Source organism: Nipponia nippon, unplaced genomic scaffold, assembly GCF_047370975.1.
Source record: "Nipponia nippon isolate SJK-2023a ecotype South Korea unplaced genomic scaffold, ASM4737097v1 scaffold_3, whole genome shotgun sequence".
In the NCBI taxonomy this organism is placed as follows: domain Eukaryota; kingdom Metazoa; phylum Chordata; class Aves; order Pelecaniformes; family Threskiornithidae; genus Nipponia; species Nipponia nippon.
In genome coordinates, this window is record NW_028262347.1 from 1,970,883 (window position 1) to 1,993,718 (window position 22,836).

Sequence of the window (22,836 nt, forward strand, 5' to 3'; positions counted from 1 at the left end):
TCAGTCCAAGCCACCCACTTTGTCCTCTCACCTCACCCACTGGCATTCCCCTTCGCAGAGGGAGATGAGCCGGTCCCTGGCACGTCACACCTCGTACCCTGCAAACAGCACCAGCACCATCCCTGACCCTTCTTAGGAGCCTGTTCAAGACCTCTGAGCAAGGATGACCCAGGACAGACAGACAAGACCAGGCTGGAAGCAAGAGCTGGAGCTTAGGGAGGGTCATGGAGAAAGCTGGAGCCCACAGCCACCCCACTGCTGGCTCTGTCCCCGGGGCACGGTGGTGGATCTCCCCTGCTGGAACAGAGAACATCATGGAGATCTGTCCTGCTCTGCTCCCAGGGACGCCAGCTCCAACTGAGCCATTGCCGGTGCCCAACGCCCACCACATTGAGAGCCAGCCTTGGTGCGGCCATCACCCCAAGACCATTGCTAACCTGGGTGGTGGGCCTGGAGGGGCCCGGAGAGGCGACTGAAGGCTCATTTAAGGAGAAACAAGCTTGTTTCCGATTTGTACAAAACTGCTTTAATGACAAAACAGCTGAAAAATACTTTTTGGTGCATTTCTAGTACTATCAAGAAGCCCGAGTGCCTTCCGGGCCCAGGATCACCCACTGCCTGGAAGGGCAAGAGGATCTTCTCAGGCATCTTCTCCCAGTGCAACATGTCCCAAGGGAGGAGTCTGTCCTCGAGGCCACACAGAAACCCCCTTCAAGACCTCCACTAAAGACAATTTTCCTCCCAGCCACACACACACGGGCTGGAAATACCTCCGTGAAGTGCTCTGGCGTTGAGGCTCCTTCTTGGTTCAGGAGTGCTTCTGTGGCCACCACCCTTCCCATCACTGAAGCCTTGTTGGCACCCCACCAAGGGAGCCAGGCAGCAGCAGGAGCTTCAGCAAGTGATGCTTCCAGACCGGAGCCAGCTCAGCCGAGTCCCTGAGACACCGGATAACGCCCCGACGAGCGCTGAACCCAAGGGGAGGGTTGGAGAAAGCAGAGTCCAAACCTCAGCAACCACTGGGCGATGGGGCGAAGAAATACACAGCCAGGAGGATGAAGTAAACCATCACCAGCACCGTGCCTAGGGCAGACAGAGCAGGTTGGAGGGGGTTACTCCCTGGAGCAAGGAGGAAGGTTTCTTTTAAGACCTTCTGGTATGGTATGGTCTGGACTAGCCCACTGTAGGAGGACTTTCATGGTCCTCTGCAAAATCTCAGTCAAAAGGGGTTTAAAACTCCCTCTTAAGGGTGAAAAGGGAGTGATTCCCCCTTGGAGCTGCTGCAGGGTGGCAGCTCCAGTGCTTCTAAGATGGTCAAACAAGACCCCGGAATTGCTCAAGCCACCACATGCCAAGAGCCAAAGCAAGCAGATGACCCCAGGGCTGTCTCCAGGAGCCCCCCACCCCATCAGCACAGGGAAGGTGGGTACACCAAGTCCCAGGGCAGCCTCACAGGTGAGCGGGGTCACCTTGGAAGTAGTCACATTTGCCATCCATGAAGATGTAGTTCATGAGCACCACGCTGAACATGCTGGCGTAGACGTGGAGGTCGCTGAAGACAAGCGTGAAGTTGGTCGGCTGCAAGGCAGAGAGGATGTTGGGTTTATGGCCAACCAGGACAGCCCTGCACTGATTGTGGTTGGGGACTTGCATGTCACCCCTTAAACCCCCTCTGTCCCACGTCCCTAGGGCTGGGGACAGCACCAGCCAAGGTAGGAAACATCTAAGCCCACTTTCCCCTGGGCTGAGCAGAGGGGACACTAAGGACGGTGGCTGCGCCCTTGCCACATCTCACGGAGTGCTGTGTGTCCCCAGCCCTGCTGCAGGAGGTCACCCAGGGGCTGTCCTGAGGCTACTCACGTAGAAGATGGTGAAGAGCACCAGGATGGGGATCTGGAGCATGCAGACCTGGACGGCGATGCAGTTCCCAATCTCGATGCTGGGGAGGACAGAAGACTTAAGAGCTGTTGAGCGCCACATCTCCAGCAGCCCTTGGGTTGCCCACCTTGGGGAACCAAACCATGCAGCCCAACCTGGTTCTGGCCCCATTTTTTGGGTGGCTTTAAGTCCTCTTGAGGGCAAGTTGGCAGGGATCTGACCCACCCGTGGCATGAAGCTGGGCTTCACCAGCACCAAGGTACAGCTATGGGACTGGGAGAGGGCACAGGGACCACACTGGAGGAGGACACCCCAAAACCCATCCTTTGAGCCATCTCACCTCAAGCTCAGGTTGTTCTGCAGGGCAAACTGGATGCCATTGACGATCTCCGGCAGCTCAGGCACCATCGCCAGCACAGTGACACCGATGAAGTACTGCAGGAAGAGGTCACATCAGTGCACATGTATGGCCTGATCCTGATCACATCCAAGCTGTGGGCAACCAAGCTCCTTGGTGCACGGAGCATCTCAGCATCTTTCCCCCGGCTTTTGGGGCTCAACCCCGCAGCCAGGGCAGGTTCCCATCCCTGGAGGGCACATCTTGGTCCCCAGGGCCACCCAAACCTGGCTCACCACCATCCCCATGCTCACCTGCGAGATGGTGGAATTGGTGAGGATGGGGCTGATGTGCTCCGTGGCCAGGTCAGCACAGGCTGACATGCAGAGGGTGGAGAGCAGGAGGATGACTAGGGCCCGCCAGCGAGACCAGTGGACCACAGCACTGTGGTGGTGGCCAGGCACTGGGGGAAGAGGAGAGACATGGTGGGACACCCCGGGGCAGGGAGAAGACCGGCCCCACAGCCGGGGCATCCCGTGGTTTGGGGACACTCACTGTGACAGTCGCTGATGTGGATGTCGTAGATGTGCGAGTGAGTTTTCAGGGTGAAGAAGAGGCCGATGAGGTAGGCGGCAGGGAGCAGGAGGGACACTGTGTACACCAGGGGTCTGTGGGACATGGGTGACATGTTCAGTGCCACTGGGGTCTGGTGTGGAGACCCCGGGGGGGTCCCCTGCACCGGCTGGGGATGGAAGAGATGAGGGTGCAGGATTGGAGCCCTTCAGGGGGGCAGAGAGGGGACCTGGGAGGGATGCGGGGCCACAACCCAGCCCCAGAGGTGCCACCCCACTGTGGGGACCACGCTGTCCCCACCCCAGCAGACACTCACTGGACGTGACTGTAGTAGAGGGTGCCGTTGTTCTCCATCTGCAGAGAGAACGCTGGTCAACAGGGATGGAGGGGACAAGGGACAGCCCCGCTGCCACTGCCCAGAGCAGGAGCTAGGTGGGCTCAGAGCATCCCCAGCTCCAAACCTCAGGGGTCGGGGGTCCGTGCCCCCGCTCACCAGGTCAAAGTGACAGTTGTGGCAGAGGTAGTGGCCCAGTGGGTTCTGGGTGACGTTGTGGCACTCGCCGCACACCAGCTTCCCATACACCTTGGAGAAGAGCGTCGGGGCAAAGACGCCTGCAGGGATGGAGGGACATGGCATGGGTCCCCATGCCTGGGACTCCCCCAAACCTGGGGACACCCCTGTCCCCAACTCACCTCCCACGGAGAGGAAGAGCAGGGCTGAGCTGACGCCCGCCGAGCGGCTGTTGAACCGTTGCTCCTGGTGCCGGATGCCCCCAATGACCATGCACAGCCCCTTGGGGATGGAGAAAGCCCCCAAAGAAATCCCCATCAGTGCTTTGCTCACAGCAGAGACCAGGCGCTCTCATGCCATGAGTGTGCCACCCCATCTCACCGGGACAAAAAGGACACAGCCCACCAGCGTCCCCGTCAACGCCGACTTGACGATCTCAGCGTAGCAGCGGTTGCCCTCACGCGAGCCCTTGATGAGGGCCGTGATGTAGAAGGTGAGCTCCGTGATGGAGCCGAACGTGGCGTTCACCACCGCTCCCACCGCAAAGTTGCTCTGCGCCGAGATGCTGGAGGAGAAGGAGGGTGTCAGCAGGGCTGGCATGTGTCCTCATGTCACCACCAAGTGTCCCTCCCCATCACCGCTCACCTGGCAATGGCCATCCCGATGTAGTAGGAGAGAGGCATGATGGAGAGCAGAGCCAAGGTGAACTTGACGGGGGAGCTGGTCAGGCGGTTGTGGCTGTCCACGTAGCCCAGCACCAGCGTCACCAGCACCAGCGGCAGCAGGTCTGGGGTGGCCGGTGAAGGAGATGACTGAGGTGGGGTGGGATTTGGGGCCAGCCACCCCCCACCCCATTCCCCTCCAGCCCATGAAAGGATACTGACGGCGAAGACGTTGATGCCGTCCACAGTGTATTTGTAGTAGTAGGGGTTGACAGCGCGGTAGCAGCACAGGATCACCTCCCCCTCCAGCGGCACCTCCGTCTGCAGAGGGAGGAGTGGGTGACACTGCTCCGAGCACCCCCCCACCCCCAAATCCACCCCGGAGCAGGGTGTGGGACCCTCGCCCCCGCACAGAGGCACCCACCATCCTCAGGCGCCGGACGAGGACCCGCTCCGGGGGCAGCAGCAGGACGCGGGCAGCGGTGCGGGCGCTCAGCTTGGCCACGGGGATGAGGATGACGAGGAGCCACGCGGTGACGCACACCAGCCCGTGGGCCAGCACCAGCACCGGGTAGCCCAGGCACAGCCACGTCACAGCGCCAGCACGCTGCTGTGAATGGGTGGCCACCTTTAGGGTTTGCCCCTGCCAAAACACCCACCCCAAGGGAGTGGAGGCACCCATGGGTGCTATCCCCACCGCGATGGGGGGCTCCCGGGGTGCCCATGCTCAGAAGGGGGTGTCACCACATCCGGCGTGGGGCTCACCCAGTATCCAACGTCCGCCCAGCACCATGGGCGCCAGCGGCGCGGCACAGGGCCACCGAGCAGGGCTGAGCTCTCCCCCGCGCCAGCCTCGCACGCACCCAGCACCTGGCGGGATTTGGGGACCTGGGGGAGATGGGGGGTGTCAGGGTGCGGCATGGGACACCCGAATTTATCCCCCAGTGGGGTCCTGATTCGGGCCATGCCGTTACCTCCACTTTCTGGATCACTTTGCCAAAGGGCCAGAGGAAATACCCGGCCAGGTCCCAGCAGAGCCGCCCTGTGGGGACATGAGCATCAGCTCTGTTGGGGACACACATGTCCCCTCCAGCTACAGGGCCACCCCGCAGAGAAGGGACCCAAGAGACCCCAGCACCCATCGGTGCCACTTCGGGCTCAGCCAGGCCTTTCACACGGGGGTCCCAAACTTGGGACTCACCATAAGGAGCCCCCACAACGGTGATGAACATCATGGCAGCCGCAAGGACGTAGAGGAGCGAGAGCCACCAGCCAAAGAGCAGCAGGTAGAGGACGTTCCCGCACGTCACCGTGGACCCTGCGGGAGGGGAGGCCCCAGATGGGACCGTTGTCACCTGCAGCAGCCCAAATCCATGCTGCCAGCACACAGGGTTGTCCCCAAGGCCACTCACCTCCGGAGCCCCGGATGACGTTGAGATCAGAGTAGAGCTCCTTGACGATCTCTGACCGGTCCTCCCAGGGCCGCGCCGTCACGTGGCTCTTCCATTTCTTGAAGCCAAACTGCAGAGATTTTTGAGGTTTTTTTGAGGGGGGCGAGAGAAAAAGAAAACCCATTGCAGCCATCCAGGAGCACCCACGGGCGCCCCCACCCACACCACGAGCACCCACCTTGTAGTTGTTGGAGAGCTTGTTGGCCTCCACGGCGTTTTCGGCCGTCAGGGTGGTTTTCACCACGCAGCTCTCGCAGACCTCCTCCGAGTGCTGCTGGCAGCAGGACGGGGAGGACATGGCTGCGGGCGAGATGGGGGGGTGTCAGGGGTGTGGGACCCCTCGGAGCCCCGTGCCCGGCCCATCCCGTGCCTGACCTACCTGGGGGGACGCGGGGACGGTGCGGGTGGCAGCCCAGGTCGCCCAGGTCACCCTGCACGTTGTTGATGGCGGCGCAGTGCCGGTCGCAGAGGGAGCCCCGGCGGGGGCCGTCGCTGTCACCCCGGGGCTCGGGGGCCTTGGGGACATCTGGGGGGGGTTGGAGCCACGCTGGGGCCGTATCCCGGTATCCGCCACCTGGGCTCAGCGCCGCAGGACACCCGGGGGCTGCTGCGCTGGGATGTCACCCGGGTCCCCAAACCCCACGGGGGCCACACAGAGGGAGGGGGGCCCCCCGGGATGAGGGGGACACCCCAGTGCCGGAGTGATGGTCGACAGGGGGGGAACCCCCCCAAGTACCCAGGATGGGGGGGGACCACCCCGGCACCCAGTGTGATGCTCAGGACGGGGGACCCCCGGTACCGGGGGACCCCCCCGGTGCCCGCCCGTCCCCGGAGCCCTCCCCGCTCACCCGGCGGATCCTGCGTGCAGCAGCAGCGGCGGCCGGGCTCCCCCTCGCTGGCCATAGCGGAGGGCGATGGGGGCGGCGGTCCCGGGGGTGGCGGCGGTCCCGGTCGGCCCCGGCTCACCGGTATTTAACGGGCGGTGCCGGGCATGCGCGGGGCGCGCCCCCGGGAGCCGCCCCCTTCCCACCGGGAGGGGCCGGGGCCGGGAGCGGGACCGAGCCGCCTCCGCCGGGGGCTGGGATGCGTGGGAACGGGGGTGGGGCGCGGTATAGCGGGGTGCGAGGTTGGCATCAGGGCAGTGATGCAGTTTGCATCAGGAACGGTGTGGCCAGCAGGAGCAGGGAGGTGATGGTGCCCCTGTGCTGGGCACTGGTGAGGCCGCCCCTCGAGTGCTGTGCTCAGCGCTGGGCCCCTCACCCCAAGAAGGCCATGGAGGGGCTGGAGCGTGGCCAGAGCAGGGCAGCGAGGCTGGGGCAGGGGCTGGAGCCCAAGGCTGGGGAGGAGCGGCTGGGGGAGCTGGGGGGGCTCAGCCTGGAGAAGAGGAGGCTGAGGGGAGCCCTCATCGCTCTCTGCAACGGCCTGAAAGGAGGCTGGAGCCGGGGGGGTCGGTCTCTTCTCCCCAGGAACAAGTGATGGGACGAGAGGGAACGGCCTCAAGCTGCGCCAGGGCAGGTTTGGGTTGGATATTAGGAAAAACTTCTTCCCCAAAGGGCTGTCAGGCCCTGGCCCAGGCTGCCCAGGGCAGGGGCTGAGTCCCCATCCCTGGGGGGATTTAAAAGCCGGGGAGATGTGGTGCTGAGGGACATGGTTTAGTGGTGGCCTTGGCAGTGCTGGGTTACCGGTTGGACTCGATGATCTTAAGGGTCTTTTCCAACCCAAACGATTCTGTGATTCTATGGCGTGTGTGGATGCACAGGGACGGGGACGTGCAGGGACCAGGGTGCGTGGTGTGTGAGGGTGCACAAGGGCTGGGGTACGCAGGAATTTGGGGTGCACAAGACCGGGGCGCACAGGGATCCGGGCTTCACGGTGTATCGGGGCACACGGGGCTCTGCCCTGGGACCGGGGTGCACGGTGTGCCAGGGTGCAGCGGGACCGGGGTGCACGGTACTGGGGTGCTCGGTGTATTGGGGTACACAGGGACTGGGGTGCATGGTTTATCGGGGTTCACAGGGACTGGGATGCACGGGGACCAGGGCACACGGTGTACTGGGGTGCACAGGGACCTGGGCCGCGCAGGATCCCGGGGGTGCACGGCGATCCCAGGAAGGCGCAGGGTCCCGGGGCTGCGAGAGCCCTGGGCACGCGAGGGTGCCCTGCGGGGCAGGTTCTTCTTGAGAAACCCCCATTTTTGGTCAAAGACGACAATTTCTGCACTTCAGGAGCCTTTAGCGCGTGAGGTTAACCGAGCTCACGGGGCGAAAGCCACCCTCAGGGTGCTAGGCCTGGAGTAAAGCCCAGCTAAAACCGGTTCTTGAACATCCCCCCTCAGCACATCGATGGATTTAGGGACACTGAACCAGAGGAAAAACCCCAACAAGCATTTGATAAAACAAACTCATTTAATACGGGAACCGAATGAGCCATTTTGTGACCAGTCCCCCAGAAAAAGCCCGGGGGCGGTCGCCAGCAAGAGTCGGTTCACACCAAAAACCAGCAGCTCCCCCCTCGCAGAGATGAAAAACGAGGGCACCGGTCCTGAGCACAGCACAAATTCCTCTTTCCCCCCTGTCGGTGCAGGCCTGAGGCCGGCGGTAAAAAAATACAGTACAAAAATCTATTATCGTAAGAAAACACGCGTTCTCGGCCCCGGTACCAAGCCGCTGTCGTCGTCTCCTAGGTACAAGTGGTTTTTTGGCGGTTTACGGCGAGAGCGGCGGTTGTTCACCGAGACGCAGCGAGGGCAACGCGGCGTCACCCTCCTCTTCAGCTCACAAAGTTCTTCAGCGTCTCGGGGCTTGTGGAATTTTACCCCCTTTTTAAAAAAAAATAACGAACTGCGGTAACCACATACACTTCTAAACCCCTCATTTGTCAGAATTTGCAGCAGATTCTTCTCCCTCGCCCCTTATATAAAAGTTTTTTGGCAAATAGCGAACGACTCCTTCTTTGAAACAAATCCAAGTGGGTTTTTTTTTCCCCCAAAAAAAGGTACATCCCCAAAAGCCGGGACTTAAAATCCGTGAGTTTATACAGCCTGGTCTCCCGCCGAGGTGCTGAAGCCGCGTGCCGGTCCGCGAGGCTCCCAAAAGAAGAGGTTCCCCACGAAAAAAGGTGATGGGAGCAGTAAAAATAAATTAAAAAGCAAAGGCGGGGTAACGCTGCGCTTGTGCTGAAGGCACCCGGTATTTCAGAGCTTGCAAACGTTGGATGGCATGCTGATTTGGTTCAAAAAAATAAAAATTAAAATAAAATAAAAATACAAATCTTATTTACGGGAAGCAGTCCGGCACGGTTTTCTCTTTCCTTCGCGCCTGCAGCGCAGACCCCCGAGACATCTCGTGGGGTCTGAAAACCCAATTCCACCAATAAGCAGGGATTAAAAAAAAAAGAATGTTTTTCTTATCGTGCCTAAGAAAACGAAGCAAAACGAGTCTCAACTTCTTGACTTGGCTTTTCTCGTGCTTATCTGGAATTTCTTGGATCCTGAAGGTGGCCAAATGGCTCTCTCTTCCCACGTGATAACTCGCCCGCGGCTGGGCACGACCTGGGGAGGGCTGTCCCAGCCCTTAAACGTGGTTGGAGTTTAGGCCCGAGATCAGTTAAGCGGTGACGGCAGCGGCAGATACGTGGAACGGAAAGAGCAAAGGGTTTTTTAAAGAGGATTCGTTCAGGTGAGGAGCCGGAGAGAGACAACCCGCCTGGCGGTCGTACGTAGTAGCATTTCGACGGTGAAATGTTTTAAATAACATCGTCACAAAACCCGCCCGGGAATTACAAACACTTCCCCTCTGCCCACAAAGCAGAGCTTAAACCATCCCCTTCCGTGGTAAGTCCGGGTTTAAGTCAACAGTGTAACGATGCTGCTCGGTTCGTCTCGCCGGAGGAACGTCGTTCCTCCGAACCGGCATCCCGCGGGAGATGTTATTCTCCAAAAATCCACAGGACGTTGACTCCCGATAAACCAAGGTTGACACGCCTGCAAAACCAGAAGTTGTCGTCATAAATCGCAAGGAAATAAAAGCGCCCGTTTAAAACAGGAAACGAAAAACCTATCAATTCCACACTTCAGCGTTTTAACATGCAGGGAGGCGTGGTGCGCTGCGGCGAATCGAGCGTGGCTCGCTCGGAACAAAGCCTGGACGCGGCTTGTATTGCTCGCGCGCCTCAGATTTATCCGATTTTATGAAAAAGCTGCGATTGTTTCAAACGAGAAGGTGATTTTAACACCACCGACATCATCCCGCCGCAGCGCTTTCAGTTTGAAGCGCCTTCGGGCAAGGCGTTTCACAAAACGGGACGCTCCGTTCACGTCTCGTACGCGGCGCAATGACGCGTAACATCGGGAACTTACCCCAGCATCCCGGATTCTTTTGTCTTTATGATATACAGAAACATAAGCAAGGTATGGAACATGTTGTTCCTGCCCTGAATCCACAGGAAAAAAGAGAAGAACTTAGAAATCAAGTCACTGCTGAGAAATCACAGCAATAGCGCAGGTGGAATAAGCGACCGCAGCGAAAGACGAGGTGAAATGCCGTGACGGGGAGCGTCGTCGGGTTTTTTGCCTTAATTCTTTACTTCTTTCAATCAGGTAAATACCAGAAAAAGACCAAACGTGGCTTTTGGCTGGATTATCATCTCCAAATACTTTAAATGCCGGAGCTTTTTTGGAAAGCAAGAACCAGGGCTTGATAGCAAATGAAAATACAATATAAAATAAAATTAAAACCCACAGGAGAATTTCACTGGTTTGAGACTGGAAGCTTCCCCCCGAATTCCTACGGCCCAGCACCGGGCTTGCTGGCCTTACGGGGTGACAACGCACATCAGGGATTACACGACTCGGTATTTTAAAATAAATTGGGAGAAAATAAACAAGAAGAAGCTACTACTGAGGTACTTACGTATCTTAAATAGATACTAAAGCTGTTTTTTAGTAGCAGACTAAGTACCACGTCCTGGTCGAAGACCAAACTAACGTTTACTTCCTGCTCTGAGCCAGCCCAGTCAGTCAATAAATTGATTATTCCTAAAAAAATTGACTATTCCTAAAAAAACCAAACAAATCAGAGCTGCCAACGATTTCCTGGCAGCAGCAGAAGACCGCCGACAGCATCGTACCTTGGGCAGGTTGTAGACGTGGCGCTGGTAGATCAGCTCGTAGTGGGGCGGGTTGATGCTGCTTTGGTAGATACAAAAGACGTTTTCGTTGGAAGTGTCTGCGAATGAAAAGTTTAAACGATGACGGGGATTTTCAAGGGCGCTGACGTGATCCAAGAGGCAAAGAGCGGCTAAATGTCAGCGCTGGTACCTGGTTTATCCGGTGTCTGAAGGAAGTGTTGGGAAGTGAAGGTTTTGCCGTCGGGATACTTGGGGTGAGGCGGCAGCCTGGAGTCAAGGTAAGTGCAGAACACGTGCATAATGATCTGGGCAAAGAAAACCAAATCTCGCTTTAGTGTCCCTAAAAATACAGCAGCTTTCTTGCCATAACCTCAGGCATTAGTTCCAGTATTTGATAGTCTGGGCTTACAACTTAACCCCTCTATGTTTAGGCACCCGAGGCAGCTTAATGCTTAAAGCAGAGATTTCAGCGGTCTGGGCGCGATGCTGGGGCAAAGGCGAGTTTCTTTTTTTCCAGTAAGTGAAACAGCGTCGGTCCCCACGCGATAAACAGATCATAGAACCATAGAATCGTTTAGGTTGGAAAAGACCCTTAAGATCATCGAGTCCAACCATTAACCCAGCACTGCCAAGGCCACCACTAAACCATGTCCCTCAGCACCACGTCTCCCTGCCTTTTAAATCCCCCCAGGGATGGGGACTCAGCCCCTGCCCTGGGCAGCCTGGGCCAGGGCCTGACAGCCCTTTGGGGAAGAATTTTTTCCCAATACCCAACCCAAACCTGCCCTGGCGCAGCTTGAGGCCGTTCCCTCTCATCCCATCGCTTGTTCCTGGGGAGAAGAGACCGATCCCCGACCCCCCCCGGCTCCAGCCTCCTTTCAGGCAGTTGCAGAGAGCGATGAGGGCTCCCCTCAGCCTCCTCTTCTCCAGGCTGAGCCCCCCCAGCTCCCCCAGCCGCTCCTCCCCAGCCTTGGGCTCCAGCCCCTGCCCCAGCCTCGCTGCCCTGCTCTGGCCACGCTCCAGCCCCTCCATGGCCGCCTTGGGGTGAGGGGCCCAGCGCTGAGCACAGCACTCGAGGGGCGGCCTCACCAGTGCCCAGCACAGGGGCACCATCACCTCCCTGCTCCTGCTGGCCACACCGTTCCTGATACAAGCCAGGATGGCATTGGCCTTCCATTGGCCTGATGCTGCACGTCAGGAGCTCAGCTCCCGCACAAGCAACTTTTTCCTGGCCTCCTGCGGAATTTGGTAGTCACAGATCTTATTTAGACTCTTTAGGCCACGAACTCCAAGCCATCTGTTTTAGAGATGGGTTCTGTATTAGCGGCGAGGATTGGGCTGAGAAGGGCGGATGAAATCAAATGACAGCTTTGCCGACGCTACACCTATCAAACAAGTTTCTCCTTTCTCCTCACAAAAGGCAAAATAAAAACCCGAGCTGGCCATGAGTCTTATTAACAATGCCAAAATTTTGAAATAAAGTCCGAGAACAAGTAGCCAGAAAACCACACCACGGCCTGCTACTTGTGTTTTAACCCTTCCCAGAGAGTTCTCAACATTTTACGTGGGCGACTTCACCAAATTATCTGTAATCTGATACTTTCTGTGTTCACTATATACAGCACGATCTGGTTTGCAGACAAAAGAGTTTCTCTGGGCTAAATGCCAAAAGTCTCAAGAAGTCTGGGAGACGCACCTTGGAAATGCTTTGCCTTACATGCAGCGTGACGAACAAAAATGCAAAATTCTGGGTTCTTTTATAGTAATTTTCTTGAGTAAATTAATGTCAAAACTTCCTGGCAAGGCTTTATTTTAATTTTTTATATCGGAACTTCATTCCCAGAATTCTTAAAAGTTTAATATACTGCCCAATACCACCCCTCCCAGCTGGTTTTGATAAAAGACTGAATTCCAGGGCGTGCTACTCTCTCTCACAATCTTTAAACACTTCGGAGCTTTTCACCCTGCTGGCTGTCAAGACACGGAGCTGCTCCCAGTGACTGCTGGCCAGTCACTACCAAATACTTAATCATCTTCACAAATAAAAAAATCAAATCCTATTTCAAGACTGATTTTGTACAACTTCAGCTTCCAGCAATTGAATTTCATGATATCTTTGTCAGTAAAGCTGTGAAGCTCTGACATTCGGATCTCCCCGTTTTTATTCTCCCAAGTAACTGAAAATCTATTTACAGCTGAGAAAAAAAATAAATCACCCTCACTCTACTTTCAGATACGGAGTTCAACTGGAGACTCGCACTGTAACGCCCGTTTTCTGCTCCCTGAATTGTTCTGTGGTCTTTCTGGTGATTATTTTAATTGCCTCGGTTGAATTTTCAAGTCATTGTTTACACCGAGGTGCTGTTCCTCCCGAGCTCTCAGATTAACGGGCTAAACATCACTACAAGATGTGCAAAATCCTCAGATTTCTCACAAAATATTACTGAACTAAACGGCAGTCCTGCCACTCAACCTGCATCCTCTCCCCTCTGTCCGTTATAGTCAAGGAAAATGTGGAAAAAAACAAAGGTGAAAGGCTTTCTTTGCACTAGGAATTGTTCGGTTAAGGCAGGTATTTGGCTTTTTGAAAAACACAGGAAGAGAAGTGCCCCAACAAGATCCCCACCTGGGAGGCTGCTCCCCGCAGTTACCCCACGGACGTTTCGGAGGAGTCTAAGTAAGAGCCCAGCCTAAGACTAAGACAGGCCATTGCATTTTTGTGATCTGCGCAAAGGCCAATCCCATTTGCGTTATTCCCATGGAATCTCACCGCCTAGAATGGGATTATCTGCATAAGTGAGGCAAACAGGATTTTACCACGTTCCTCAAAAGACAGACTGACTAGCCCCTTCAAAACCTACGCTGAAAGGCAACCCGCTTTAAGCCGTCGTATCAAAATGTCTTCAAAAACTTACGGAGGAGTCAGTGGGCAAGTCGGTGTCCCACTTGCGGCCTTTGAAATCCCCTCCTCTGTTCCACCGGAATGAACTCATGCACCCTCCCTGAGAAAGCTCTGAAAGCAACAAGATTTATTCAGTTACTGGGGATTGAAAGTATAGGAAAGTGGTATTTTATGCTCGTTTCAGGGGCTTCACGCATGCTTCCGGTGTACAAAATAGGAAAAGTTTGGCTAATGAAATGCTGGTAAAGATAATAATATTTGGAGGTAAATTTACAGGATAATTTTTATTTGTCGGTACTGAAGGGATTAAATCCAGTACTTTGCATCCCGAGCTACCCAGGAGGAAAATGGGAAATAAAGCTTTTAGAAAACATTCCCAAAGTTACATCCAAATCCCGCATCATTCCAGCGCTATAAAAAGGGAAAGTTGTGAAGAAACATCTCTCCTGCTTGAAAGCGGCTCTCATCCCTGCCACGGCTCTTCAACCATCTCCACCGAAGGAAGGAACGTCTGACACCACCGACGCTTGGCTGTGGTAACGGAGTTGGTTTAAAGTCGGGACAGTAACACCGGGTACCTTTGATCCTTTCGACCAAGTACTCCTGGTTCGGTGTAAGATCCAAATACTGCACTATAGCGTTCAGGGTTGGAATAAGCGGAGCTTTAACGAGCGCTGCCTGCTTCAGGCTGCTGATGCTGGCTTCTGCAACACAAGAAGAGCCGGCACATCAACTGTGAGCACCACAGAACTCCCAGCAGCCTCCCTTACCCGCCGGCGCTACAAAGAGCTCTCCTTTGCGGTGCGCCATTTCAAGTCCGAGAAGCATTTACCACGCGACACTACCCTAAAAACTCATTTCAGTTCCAATGAAGCAGTAGCTGTCTGCTTTATGTCACAGAATGTAAAAGCTACAAGGAACCAACATCCACTTTGAAGAGCAGAGGGAGAGTAACGAGGCGGGGATGAGGCCAGCACTGACCAGTTTTGCCACAGGCAGCCCAACGGAGGCGGCTCTTGAGGAGGCACAAACAGCCCGCAAAAGGTGGGTTTATTTTAAATGCAGCACATCAAATCCGCTTCTTGCTTAGGGGGATATGAATTTGAAGCAACAAGAGAAGCAGTTGCTTCAGAATTGTATTGTGACGTGAAAAACAGAACTCCGGTTCATCAGAATTTTAAAAAATAGCTCTTTCAGGAAGCAGCTGATTTTAAGGAATAATTTGGAAAAGCACACAGGACTGGAGACACTGCGAGTTTATAGCACAGCTACCCTTGACATGTTTTCTGACAGTGTAATATGCAATAATCAATGATAATTTGAGCCTGTAATTCCCCAGCAGTAAGTTTAGGGAACAAAAACAAACAAACAAACAAACAAACAAGAACAGAACTCCAAAGCTGCTGTCGCATCCTACCTCCGATCTGCAGCTCTGGACACCCCATTCTCCTCAGCTGAGTGCTCACTGACTCGATCTCTTGGACAAGTGGCACTAGAATAGTCTCATTAATCCACTGGGAATGAAAAACGTGAAAATTCAAGAGGTCAGAAGCAACAAAAAGGTTAAAAAACCCCAATCTTTAGCTTATGCCCTACTCATCATCGCCATTACAATCACAAAGAAGCTTAACAACAGAAACACTGAAGCCAACCAAGGAGGAAAGTAATTAAATTAGAATATCAAGTTAGGCGGAGATTAAATGACTCTTTAACACCTTCTAAAAAGCCAGAAAATTCAAGGTAAAGGAGTCAGGAAAACAAATCTCTAGGAAGTATCAGATAGCGCTTGTCTGAACAATGAGGAAAGGGGTATTATGAAGCACAGCCCTCCATCCATAAAGATAATTTAGACTTTGACCAGTCCACTCCCTCTCACATTTGTTTCGGGAAATCAAGGAGCTGATAAACGCTACGTGTGGGATTTGTACGTGACGGGATTTGGGAACGGAAGCAAGCTGGCCCTAGGTTTACGAACAGATGCTCAGGAATCTGGTATGGATCTCATCCTAATCTTTGCTTTTCACCAATCTTATTGCTTCAAAAAAAAAAAACAAACAGAAAACACACAAGCAAACCTACATACTTGATAGATGCTATGACTGAAGGGGCAATTCAAAGTCAGATTTACTAATTATTTTGCCATTGTGTGCAATTAAGTCTCCTCTGCTACAGCAATTCCTGTTGACAAGACCAAAGTTTTTCTTTTTTTGCTTTTTATCACGCTGTTCAGGACTGTCAGAAAAAGTCAGCCTTTGGCTCGGAATTTTCCATGCTCTGAGCCCAGGAGAATGAGTTAGAAATACTGCAGCAACATCCATTTAGCAATCCGAGCTCCAGCAAGAAAAACCAAATCTTGTCATATCCGAGATGCTTTTGTTTCTCATTCAAAGGTGGAGGAACTTTACAACTGTGACATTTTCAGAATACAAACCACCGAGGTCAGGTTGAAAACGCATCTCGGCCGTCCTCTCTTAAAGCACGCTGTGTTTTTATCTCCTTGGGCCGGCCCACCCCAATCCTCACACAGACGGTGCAACTCTTCCCACCTCCTTTGGCACACAGGGGACGCGGAGGTGCTTTTCCGCTCTGCCGTGCTCGTTCTTAAAAACCAGTTCTTAGAATCGGGACTTACGTTTCTGAACTTAGCGGTCCAGGAATCCATGTGATCGAGGAGCTGTCGGTTCATTGTCACCCGTGCCCAAACCTACGGAAAGGTTTATTGAGTACATATAACAACTTAACAGAACACCAAGAGTTTTTAAGGTCTACGACAATTTCTGACGCTAACTGGAGCACGTAATTCAAATTGCATTTTTCCCCAAATTCTTATACGCCTGCTGGCTGTCCCAAGTGACTTCTACAGCAGCTTCACCTACGACACTCCCGCTCTCTACTCATGGTACAACCATCTTGCGTGAGCCCAAATTCAGTTTTACGCTCTCTGCTCTACTTGGATAAAATCGGTCTGAGTTGTAGGTTCGATGTAAGAGGTATCTGGATGGGAAGCTTCACTAGGTTAATGTAGAAAGTAAAGAAAATGGATCAAATTTAATTGAAGCCACATGAATTTTATTCCTTCGCATCAGACTTCTTTCAGACGCGAGCGCAAAGGCAGTGCTTCATTCCCTTCAGCTGTTCCACTGCGTTAAGTAACGGAGCAGTTTCAACTCAACTTTTATGTGACAAATGTGTTTTATCCGGTGTAAGCCTTGCTCTCCGAGGGAGAAATCATTTTCCAACTACAATTCCGAATTTGAAATCTCCATTTACAGTGACAAGGAGTCTTGGCAAGCTGTGTGAAGACGGTTAAATGCTAGAGGATTTCTCTCTCCAACGTTTTTGATACAGCTCAAATCCGAGCCTTTGCACAAAGCTGTATATTTTAGAGGCCTGCTTCTCCCTCTTGACCACCTTGCTGCCAAATTTACCTCTTCCGCAGCCTGTTTCGAGCTCAGATCAGCTTCGTCCTTGTGTGCTGATGGAGCCTGGGACCTGCAAGCCAGCTGATACTGGAACTTTCTCAGCATCTGTGCGTAGTCTGCCATGGAACGGCTGTAGTTCCAAAAAGTTGGGCTGCTGGAAGGAGAGCTGGAATCTGAACTCCCTGAAACGATTCATTCATTAAACAGGCACATACAATTATTGCCAAGTAATTCTGGAAGCAACAGTACAGGCAATACGTCCGTACGTTAAGGCTTTGACAAGAGACACGAACTGCCATGAGTACACATGCTGAAGTCAGTCTGCACAAACGGTCATTTCACCCTTATCGCAATTGTCCCTCTCCAGGACAAAAACCGCCTGCAGGTAATTCACCCCCTTTATCCGAAACGCCTTCCCCACAAGATATCCCGCTCCTTAAGGTGATAAAGCTCCTCGTTATCATGGCCCATTACAGCCAACAAATGCTCCAGAGACCATCTATCAGCACACATTTCCACGTGCTGCAACACCAGCATATATCCTACCCAAAGGAATATTCTGGAGGAAAACTTTCTGAAGCTCCTAAGCCGTGGAGACGTGTAGAAATGACGGCGTCCGACCTCACGTCCTGATTATCCAGCAGAAGACTAAACTAGTCAGCAGCCGCCTTTACCAAGCTCACAGGGCATCACCATAAACGAGTTAGGTCTCTTGGCTATCACGAGTACGCTGGAATCCCTTGCAACTTTTCTCATCCGCAAAAGAACTCTCAAATAAAACCAACATCATCTTCTTACCAAGTTTTTTCAGATCAAAACTGTTTACTTACCCAGCTGAACTCTGTGCTGTTTCTCTTCTTCATTTCGAAGGAAGGTGTCCAGTGACTTGAGGTCTGTCATGTAGTCTTCTTTGCCGGTAGGAGAATTATACAGAATGGGGGAAGAGCGGTAACGAGACCTTAGCCCGCCGCCTTCCACTGGTCCAATACTTGTGGGGTACGGTGATCCACTGGGAGAGGGGCTGAAGCTGGGAACCTTGGGCAAATAAAAACAAACGGTTGTGTCATATGAGGAAGACGGAATTCCACCTTGATTTGTAAATGACATGAAAAAAAGACTCTGGATTGGGGTTTGGGTTGGGTTTTTTTCTCCTTTGTATTTACGTTTTGGTTTCTTATTTTTGCTTTGTTCTGAAACAAAGTAGCCACTCGGGGAAAAAGGACAAATCCCAACACGACAAATTTACATCTCCTTTGCAAAAAGAGCAAACACACATGTACACAACTCTCCGCTGGCTGCTGCTCACCTTCGATGGCCTGCGGCACAACACAAGGACCAAGCTGTACCCTGGGAAGCTGCCTTGGGCATTACCTTATTGTAGCTGCTGCTGGGTGAATGGGCTACAGCACTGCCGTAAGAAGCGCTGCTGCTTGACAGAGCCTGGAGCTGAGGGCTGTAGCCTGCGATACAACCGGTAGTAAACTTTGGACTGGCGCTAGGGGAGCGGGATGGGCTGTAACTCAGCACGCTTTGACCCTGGATCGGAGGAGAAGGTGTCGAAGACGGGGCCTTCTTTGCTGCCAGCTCACGCGGTGGAGTTGTTTGTACAGCTGCAATAAGGAAAAAGAGAATTAGCATTGTGGGTGCAGCAGCCCCAAACTCTCCTCGCCCCTTTAAACGCAAAACAAAAGGCATACACAACGCTAACTTAAGGCGATTTTAAAAAGATGCTGGAAGGGACGCTAGGGAAATCTGGCCCCTACAGAACTCAGCAGCCAATCCAGTGATGGGAAAAAAACGAGGAGACTGAGACACACGACCACAACTCAGCACAACTCCTACAGCTTCAGATGTCAGTTAAATGTTACCAGGGACCTCGCGTAACCCCGGGGGCTTGTTTAACCTATTTCAGCTACTCTACCTCCCTACTTCATGCATCTTTAGTGTACTGAATGTCTTAATTCATCTGTGCAAATAAAACATATGAGATCCTTGAGCTTCGGTGATACAGCATTACTCCGGTCTGCTTCCCGTTTTCAAGGGGCAGACTAGCAGTGTCTCATACCACTCTGCTAGCATTTTGCTTTTGGTTTATTTACCTCGTCAGGTTCTGCTGTATTTTAAAACTTTGCTTTGATGTTCAAGAGCTTTCTGAGCGGCTGCTCTCTGGGCTGTCATTTTCAGACTTCACAGGAAGGTCTGTCTGTCCCTCTAATTTGGTCCTCGTTACCCAGCGTGATACTAGTCGGATATCAAAACTAAATATAAACCTGCGCTCTCTGCCTTGCTCCCAGTCCCCTGTGTAGGTTACAAATTCCTCGTCCAGCCTCACAATGTTCCAGTCTCTCGCTGTCCTTCAGCAGCCGCTATCATCCTGTCCTTTTCTACCACGCGTGTTTGTTTCCCCCTCCAGTTCTCCCCACAAACACTCATCAAATTACCACTTGATGGCGTGAATTTTAATACGCTGCAGGTAATTTAGTTTACTGCTCATGTCAGATGAGGTAATTCAGAACTCACTTCGCTGAAGAATCCTGTCGTTGAGAAAGATACCGTCTCGAAACAAACAAACAAACAAAAGAAACAAAAAGATGGGTATTTCTTACACCCACCTGCATTCTGCAGCCCCAGCAGGGTCTGCTGGCCGGGACTCATGACCAAGCTCGTCGGTGCCACTGTGTATTTGAAGTACCTCCAGAAATCAAATAAGGCATTCAGGCTGAACAGAGAGGCTAGTGCGAGTTCTAGAAGAAACACAGGAGTTTCTACCATAGCTTGAGCGTGAGGAATAATAAAAGTATATTAGCTGCAAAAACAGGCATATGCCCATTAAAAACAGGTGATTATTAGTGCTATCAATAAGTACCAATTTGGGCAATATCTAAGATTTCTTCACCTTCTTATGCAAGAACCATTAAAGATCATTTTCCTTGTTATTTTGAGATTAATTGATATTGCTAACATTTAATTTTTAAAAACAGATGGTTATTTTCCAAAAAGGACATAAACTATGGCAATGAAGTTTCACAGCATTTCTCAAACTTCATCTTCTGTCAATCATCTGGCACTCGTGATTTTTCTCTCCCTCTGGCTCCTTTTCATCCTCTCTTTGATACAGCTAGCTTAGAGTCTACTCATCTGAAACAAACTTTCATTACTGTGAAATGCCATCCACACCCACAGTACAACAGAGTGGTAAAATCTGCAGTGTTCTCCAAAACCTTAGGCCACGCATTAACCAGATTTAATGCACCAAACAAGTTCTTCATGCCCTTTAGCGATATATTTAGGAAAGCCGTTAACACTCCTTCCCTGTTACTAAAACAGATGAAATTCCAAGTGTCAGGGGAGATAACAGGAAGTTTTAAATTTCAAACAAACAAACAAACAAAACCCAAGGAAAAAAAAAAAAAAGGCTGGTTTAAAAACTACCTCTTCGGCAATAAAACTGACAAGTGAAAAGAAGAAAGAATCCTAAAAATTAATTGAAATGCTGCAGCGACTCACCAATATACCAGAGCGGCCAGTATGTGATGTTGTAATATGAGCTTATGAGTTTTCCACTCCTGAAAAGAAAAACAAGAAGTTCTCATTTTACAACCATTCAGTCCTGGGAAATATTTAGGGATATAAAAAATAGGATGCTCTGCTTGTTCGAATCAGATGTAACAATTAACGTACATCTCAGTATATATCATGCCTGCAACGGACACGTTAAGGAGTCCCCAGGCCAAGACCACTTTCCGGGCTTCAGTCTCTTTCCTCATCTTGATGGTCCTGTCGATGAGGGAAGTCGCTGGACTCTGTTCTGGCGTCATTATCTGTGACAACAAACACAGAGAAGGGACAAAACCTGTCAGTAAGATTCTCAGTCGGCTCAAGATTACAGGAAAAAAGGAGTAATGCAAACCAAACTATATAAATGGACTTTACCTTTAGCCAGAGCCATTTTTAGCATACTAAAAAAAAAAAAGCAGATTCTTTTTACCAGTAAAAATAGGCAATATTTCTTCGGTGAACTCTACTGTCAGCACTGTCACCTCATTACCGGGGAGCAGCGTCCATCTTCTCCAGTGAGGTGCAGATAAGACGACAGAGACAGATTCCAACCTCATTTTTGAAAAATAACATCCTTAGAAGCGAGAGGCAAAGCTCCTGCCTTCTGCAGGCAAAGGAAGCCAAAGGAAAGGCTTTGCACAGCTCTGCAGTTTTTTACTGAAAATTCCCACTCCTTTCAGTAGGTAACAGAGTATTTTCAGACTGTAAAGCCACCTCCTGAGGCTTCAGTAGATCTCAATGCTCCCTGCACACCTTGCTACCTTTACACCCAGTAACTCCGTATGTGAAAAAACCAACCCTGGTGACTTTTTCTGCTAGCTCCGTTGCCAAAATAGGCTACTGTTCCTTCCTGCCCCTCGCTTAAAAACTTGTCACATAATTCTTCACTAGATGGGAACATAAATTATTTGCTTTTTGGGACAAATACTTCAACTGTACATTACTACCTAAAAAAAAAGAAATACAAACCCCAAATCACATTACCTGCTTCTTACTAGCACAATGATTCAATGGTGAAACAGTTAACATCAGGATTACTGGGAGAATTATACAAGAACACCTTGCCTGGTATTTTTCTGGACAGGATTTTCATCCAGTTTGAGCCCCAAGACTTCCCTTCCCACACTGACAAACGTAGCAGCCCTAAGCAGAGATCCTCTCCCCCATCCTCACACTCCCAACCTCTCTCCCTGAACCACGTCCTCTTGCAAAAGCAGGAGTTGCACTGTTGGGGCACTGAAATCAAAGTGAGATTTGGTCCCATCCTACTCGCTTAGGAGGGCTGGGTGTGTGGTTTTCACCTCCAGACTGAAACATGTCCTCCCATCCGCCCTGCCCTCATCTGCTCAGGCACAGTAACGAAGGAAGGCCTCGCCTTGATAACCCATAAGGCACTGACCCCAGGGCCACACGTGGAGGTCCCCCACACCTCCCCTCGCCCCAAACCCCCCAGCTTCCCCCACGCACGCCCCTGTGTCTCACACAGCCCCAGCTCCCCTTGCCCAAGACCCCACAGCACCCCCCACTCAGACCTCACCATCACAACCGAGGATCCCCAAAGCTCCCCCTGCCACACACGGGGACCCTCAAAGCTCCCCCTGCCCAGACCCTCCTGTCACACGCAAGCAGCCTCCACGTCTCCCCCCAGCCAGCACCCCCACGCCACCCTGGGGGGTCTCTACAGCTTTCCCCTCACCGTTACACACAGCCAGCCCCACAGCTCGCACTGCCCGCACCCCCATCACACAGAAAAGGCCCGACATCTGCCCCCCGTCCTGGCTCCTGTCACACAGAGGCGGCCCCACAGCCCTGTCACACACGGGTTACCCCTACCCCTGCACAGCTCGCTGCCGGACACCGCCCGGCTCTCGGCAGCCTCCCCTCAGAGCCGCCTCCCCGTGCAGGCCCGAGGAGCCAGGCGGCACTGGGGAGGCAGTCACAGTACCTGCCGCAGGGCTGAGGGTCAGGGGACGTGAGGGGACACACAATTCCCCTCAGGGACGGCGGGAGCACCCCCGTTTCCCAACCGGGGGGACGCAGGGCAGAAGCGCTCCCCTCACGCCCGCCAGAGAAACCTGCCGCGCCGCGACGGCCGCACCGTCTGCGCCTGCGCGAGCGCCGCCGCCGCGTCACCGCCTGCGCCGCGTGGGAGGGGCGCGCGAGGCGGGGCCTGTTGCTATGGGGACAGCGGGCCGGCGACGCGTTTTGGCGGGAAAGGGCGCGTGAGGCGGGCGGCGGGGTGGCGGCCATGTTGGCGGCGCCGCGGAAGGTGTGAAGATGTCGGGGGGGGGGGGACGGACACGGACGACGACTACCGGGTAACTCGCTGTCCCGTTGCTGTGGTGCGGAGCCAGATGTTGCCGTGTTTTTACCGAGTTATCTTGATAGCTAAATTAATGGGTTACACATAGTCAT

The 22,836-nt window shown here is 52.8% G+C and overlaps 2 protein-coding genes across 5 annotated transcripts; both read right to left on the reverse strand.

Annotated features, from left to right (window-relative positions):
- Positions 1-244: 244 nt before the first annotated feature.
- Positions 245-6,375, reverse strand: LOC104010510 (uncharacterized). The gene is made up of 20 exons (XM_087766085.1): positions 6,261-6,375; positions 5,792-5,938; positions 5,591-5,712; positions 5,374-5,482; positions 5,163-5,279; positions 4,936-5,003; positions 4,727-4,849; positions 4,386-4,571; positions 4,180-4,282; positions 3,945-4,086; positions 3,681-3,864; positions 3,482-3,581; positions 3,282-3,400; positions 3,105-3,142; positions 2,771-2,883; positions 2,530-2,678; positions 2,219-2,313; positions 1,861-1,939; positions 1,470-1,578; positions 245-1,083 (listed from the first exon to the last, which is right to left on the reverse strand). Exons 1-20 carry the CDS (start codon positions 6,313-6,315, stop codon positions 1,010-1,012), a joined length of 2,232 nt encoding a protein of 743 aa, XP_087622211.1. The 5' UTR covers positions 6,316-6,375; the 3' UTR covers positions 245-1,009.
- Positions 6,376-7,011: 636 nt separating this feature from the next.
- Positions 7,012-22,535, reverse strand: TMEM209 (transmembrane protein 209). Of its 4 annotated transcripts, none has more exons than XM_087767379.1 (15): positions 22,367-22,535; positions 20,545-20,684; positions 20,371-20,429; positions 19,476-19,607; positions 18,235-18,473; positions 17,694-17,898; positions 16,870-17,045; positions 16,074-16,145; positions 14,859-14,955; positions 14,020-14,145; positions 13,455-13,552; positions 10,730-10,844; positions 10,540-10,637; positions 9,770-9,843; positions 7,013-9,394 (listed from the first exon to the last, which is right to left on the reverse strand). In XM_087767379.1, exons 2-15 carry the CDS (start codon positions 20,679-20,681, stop codon positions 9,340-9,342), a joined length of 1,683 nt encoding a protein of 560 aa, XP_087623505.1. In that variant the 5' UTR covers positions 20,682-20,684; positions 22,367-22,535; the 3' UTR covers positions 7,013-9,339. The 4 variants fall into 4 exon arrangements, with proteins under 4 accessions (XP_087623506.1, XP_087623505.1, XP_087623504.1 ...); XM_087767378.1 differs by lacking the exon at positions 9,770-9,843 and adding an exon at positions 20,797-20,822; XM_087767377.1 differs by lacking the exon at positions 9,770-9,843 and having other exon boundaries at positions 7,014-9,394; positions 22,367-22,534.
- Between the last annotated feature and the right edge of the window lie 301 nt (positions 22,536-22,836).

What these genes read in the sequence shown, in the direction of transcription:
- LOC104010510 (XM_087766085.1), bottom strand. Translation starts at nt 6,315, where the DNA reads ATGGCCAGCGAGGGGGAGCCCGGCCGCCGCTGCTGCTGCACGCAGGAT. An exon ending in GGGCGGACGTTGGATACTGG is followed by an intron (nt 4,572 to 4,726) that starts GTGAGCCCCACG and finishes ACCCATTCACAG; the next exon opens with CAGCGTGCTGGCGCTGTGAC. An exon ending in ACAACTGTCACTTTGACCTG is followed by an intron (nt 3,143 to 3,281) that starts GTGAGCGGGGGC and finishes TTCTCTCTGCAG; the next exon opens with ATGGAGAACAACGGCACCCT.
- TMEM209 (XM_087767378.1), bottom strand. Translation starts at nt 20,681, where the DNA reads ATGACGCCAGAACAGAGTCCAGCGACTTCCCTCATCGACAGGACCATC. An exon ending in CTGGCCGCTCTGGTATATTG is followed by an intron (nt 19,608 to 20,370) that starts GTGAGTCGCTGC and finishes TGTTTCTTCTAG; the next exon opens with AACTCGCACTAGCCTCTCTG. An exon ending in TCCAGAGCTGCAGATCGGAG is followed by an intron (nt 14,146 to 14,858) that starts GTAGGATGCGAC and finishes CTTGTGTTGCAG; the next exon opens with AAGCCAGCATCAGCAGCCTG.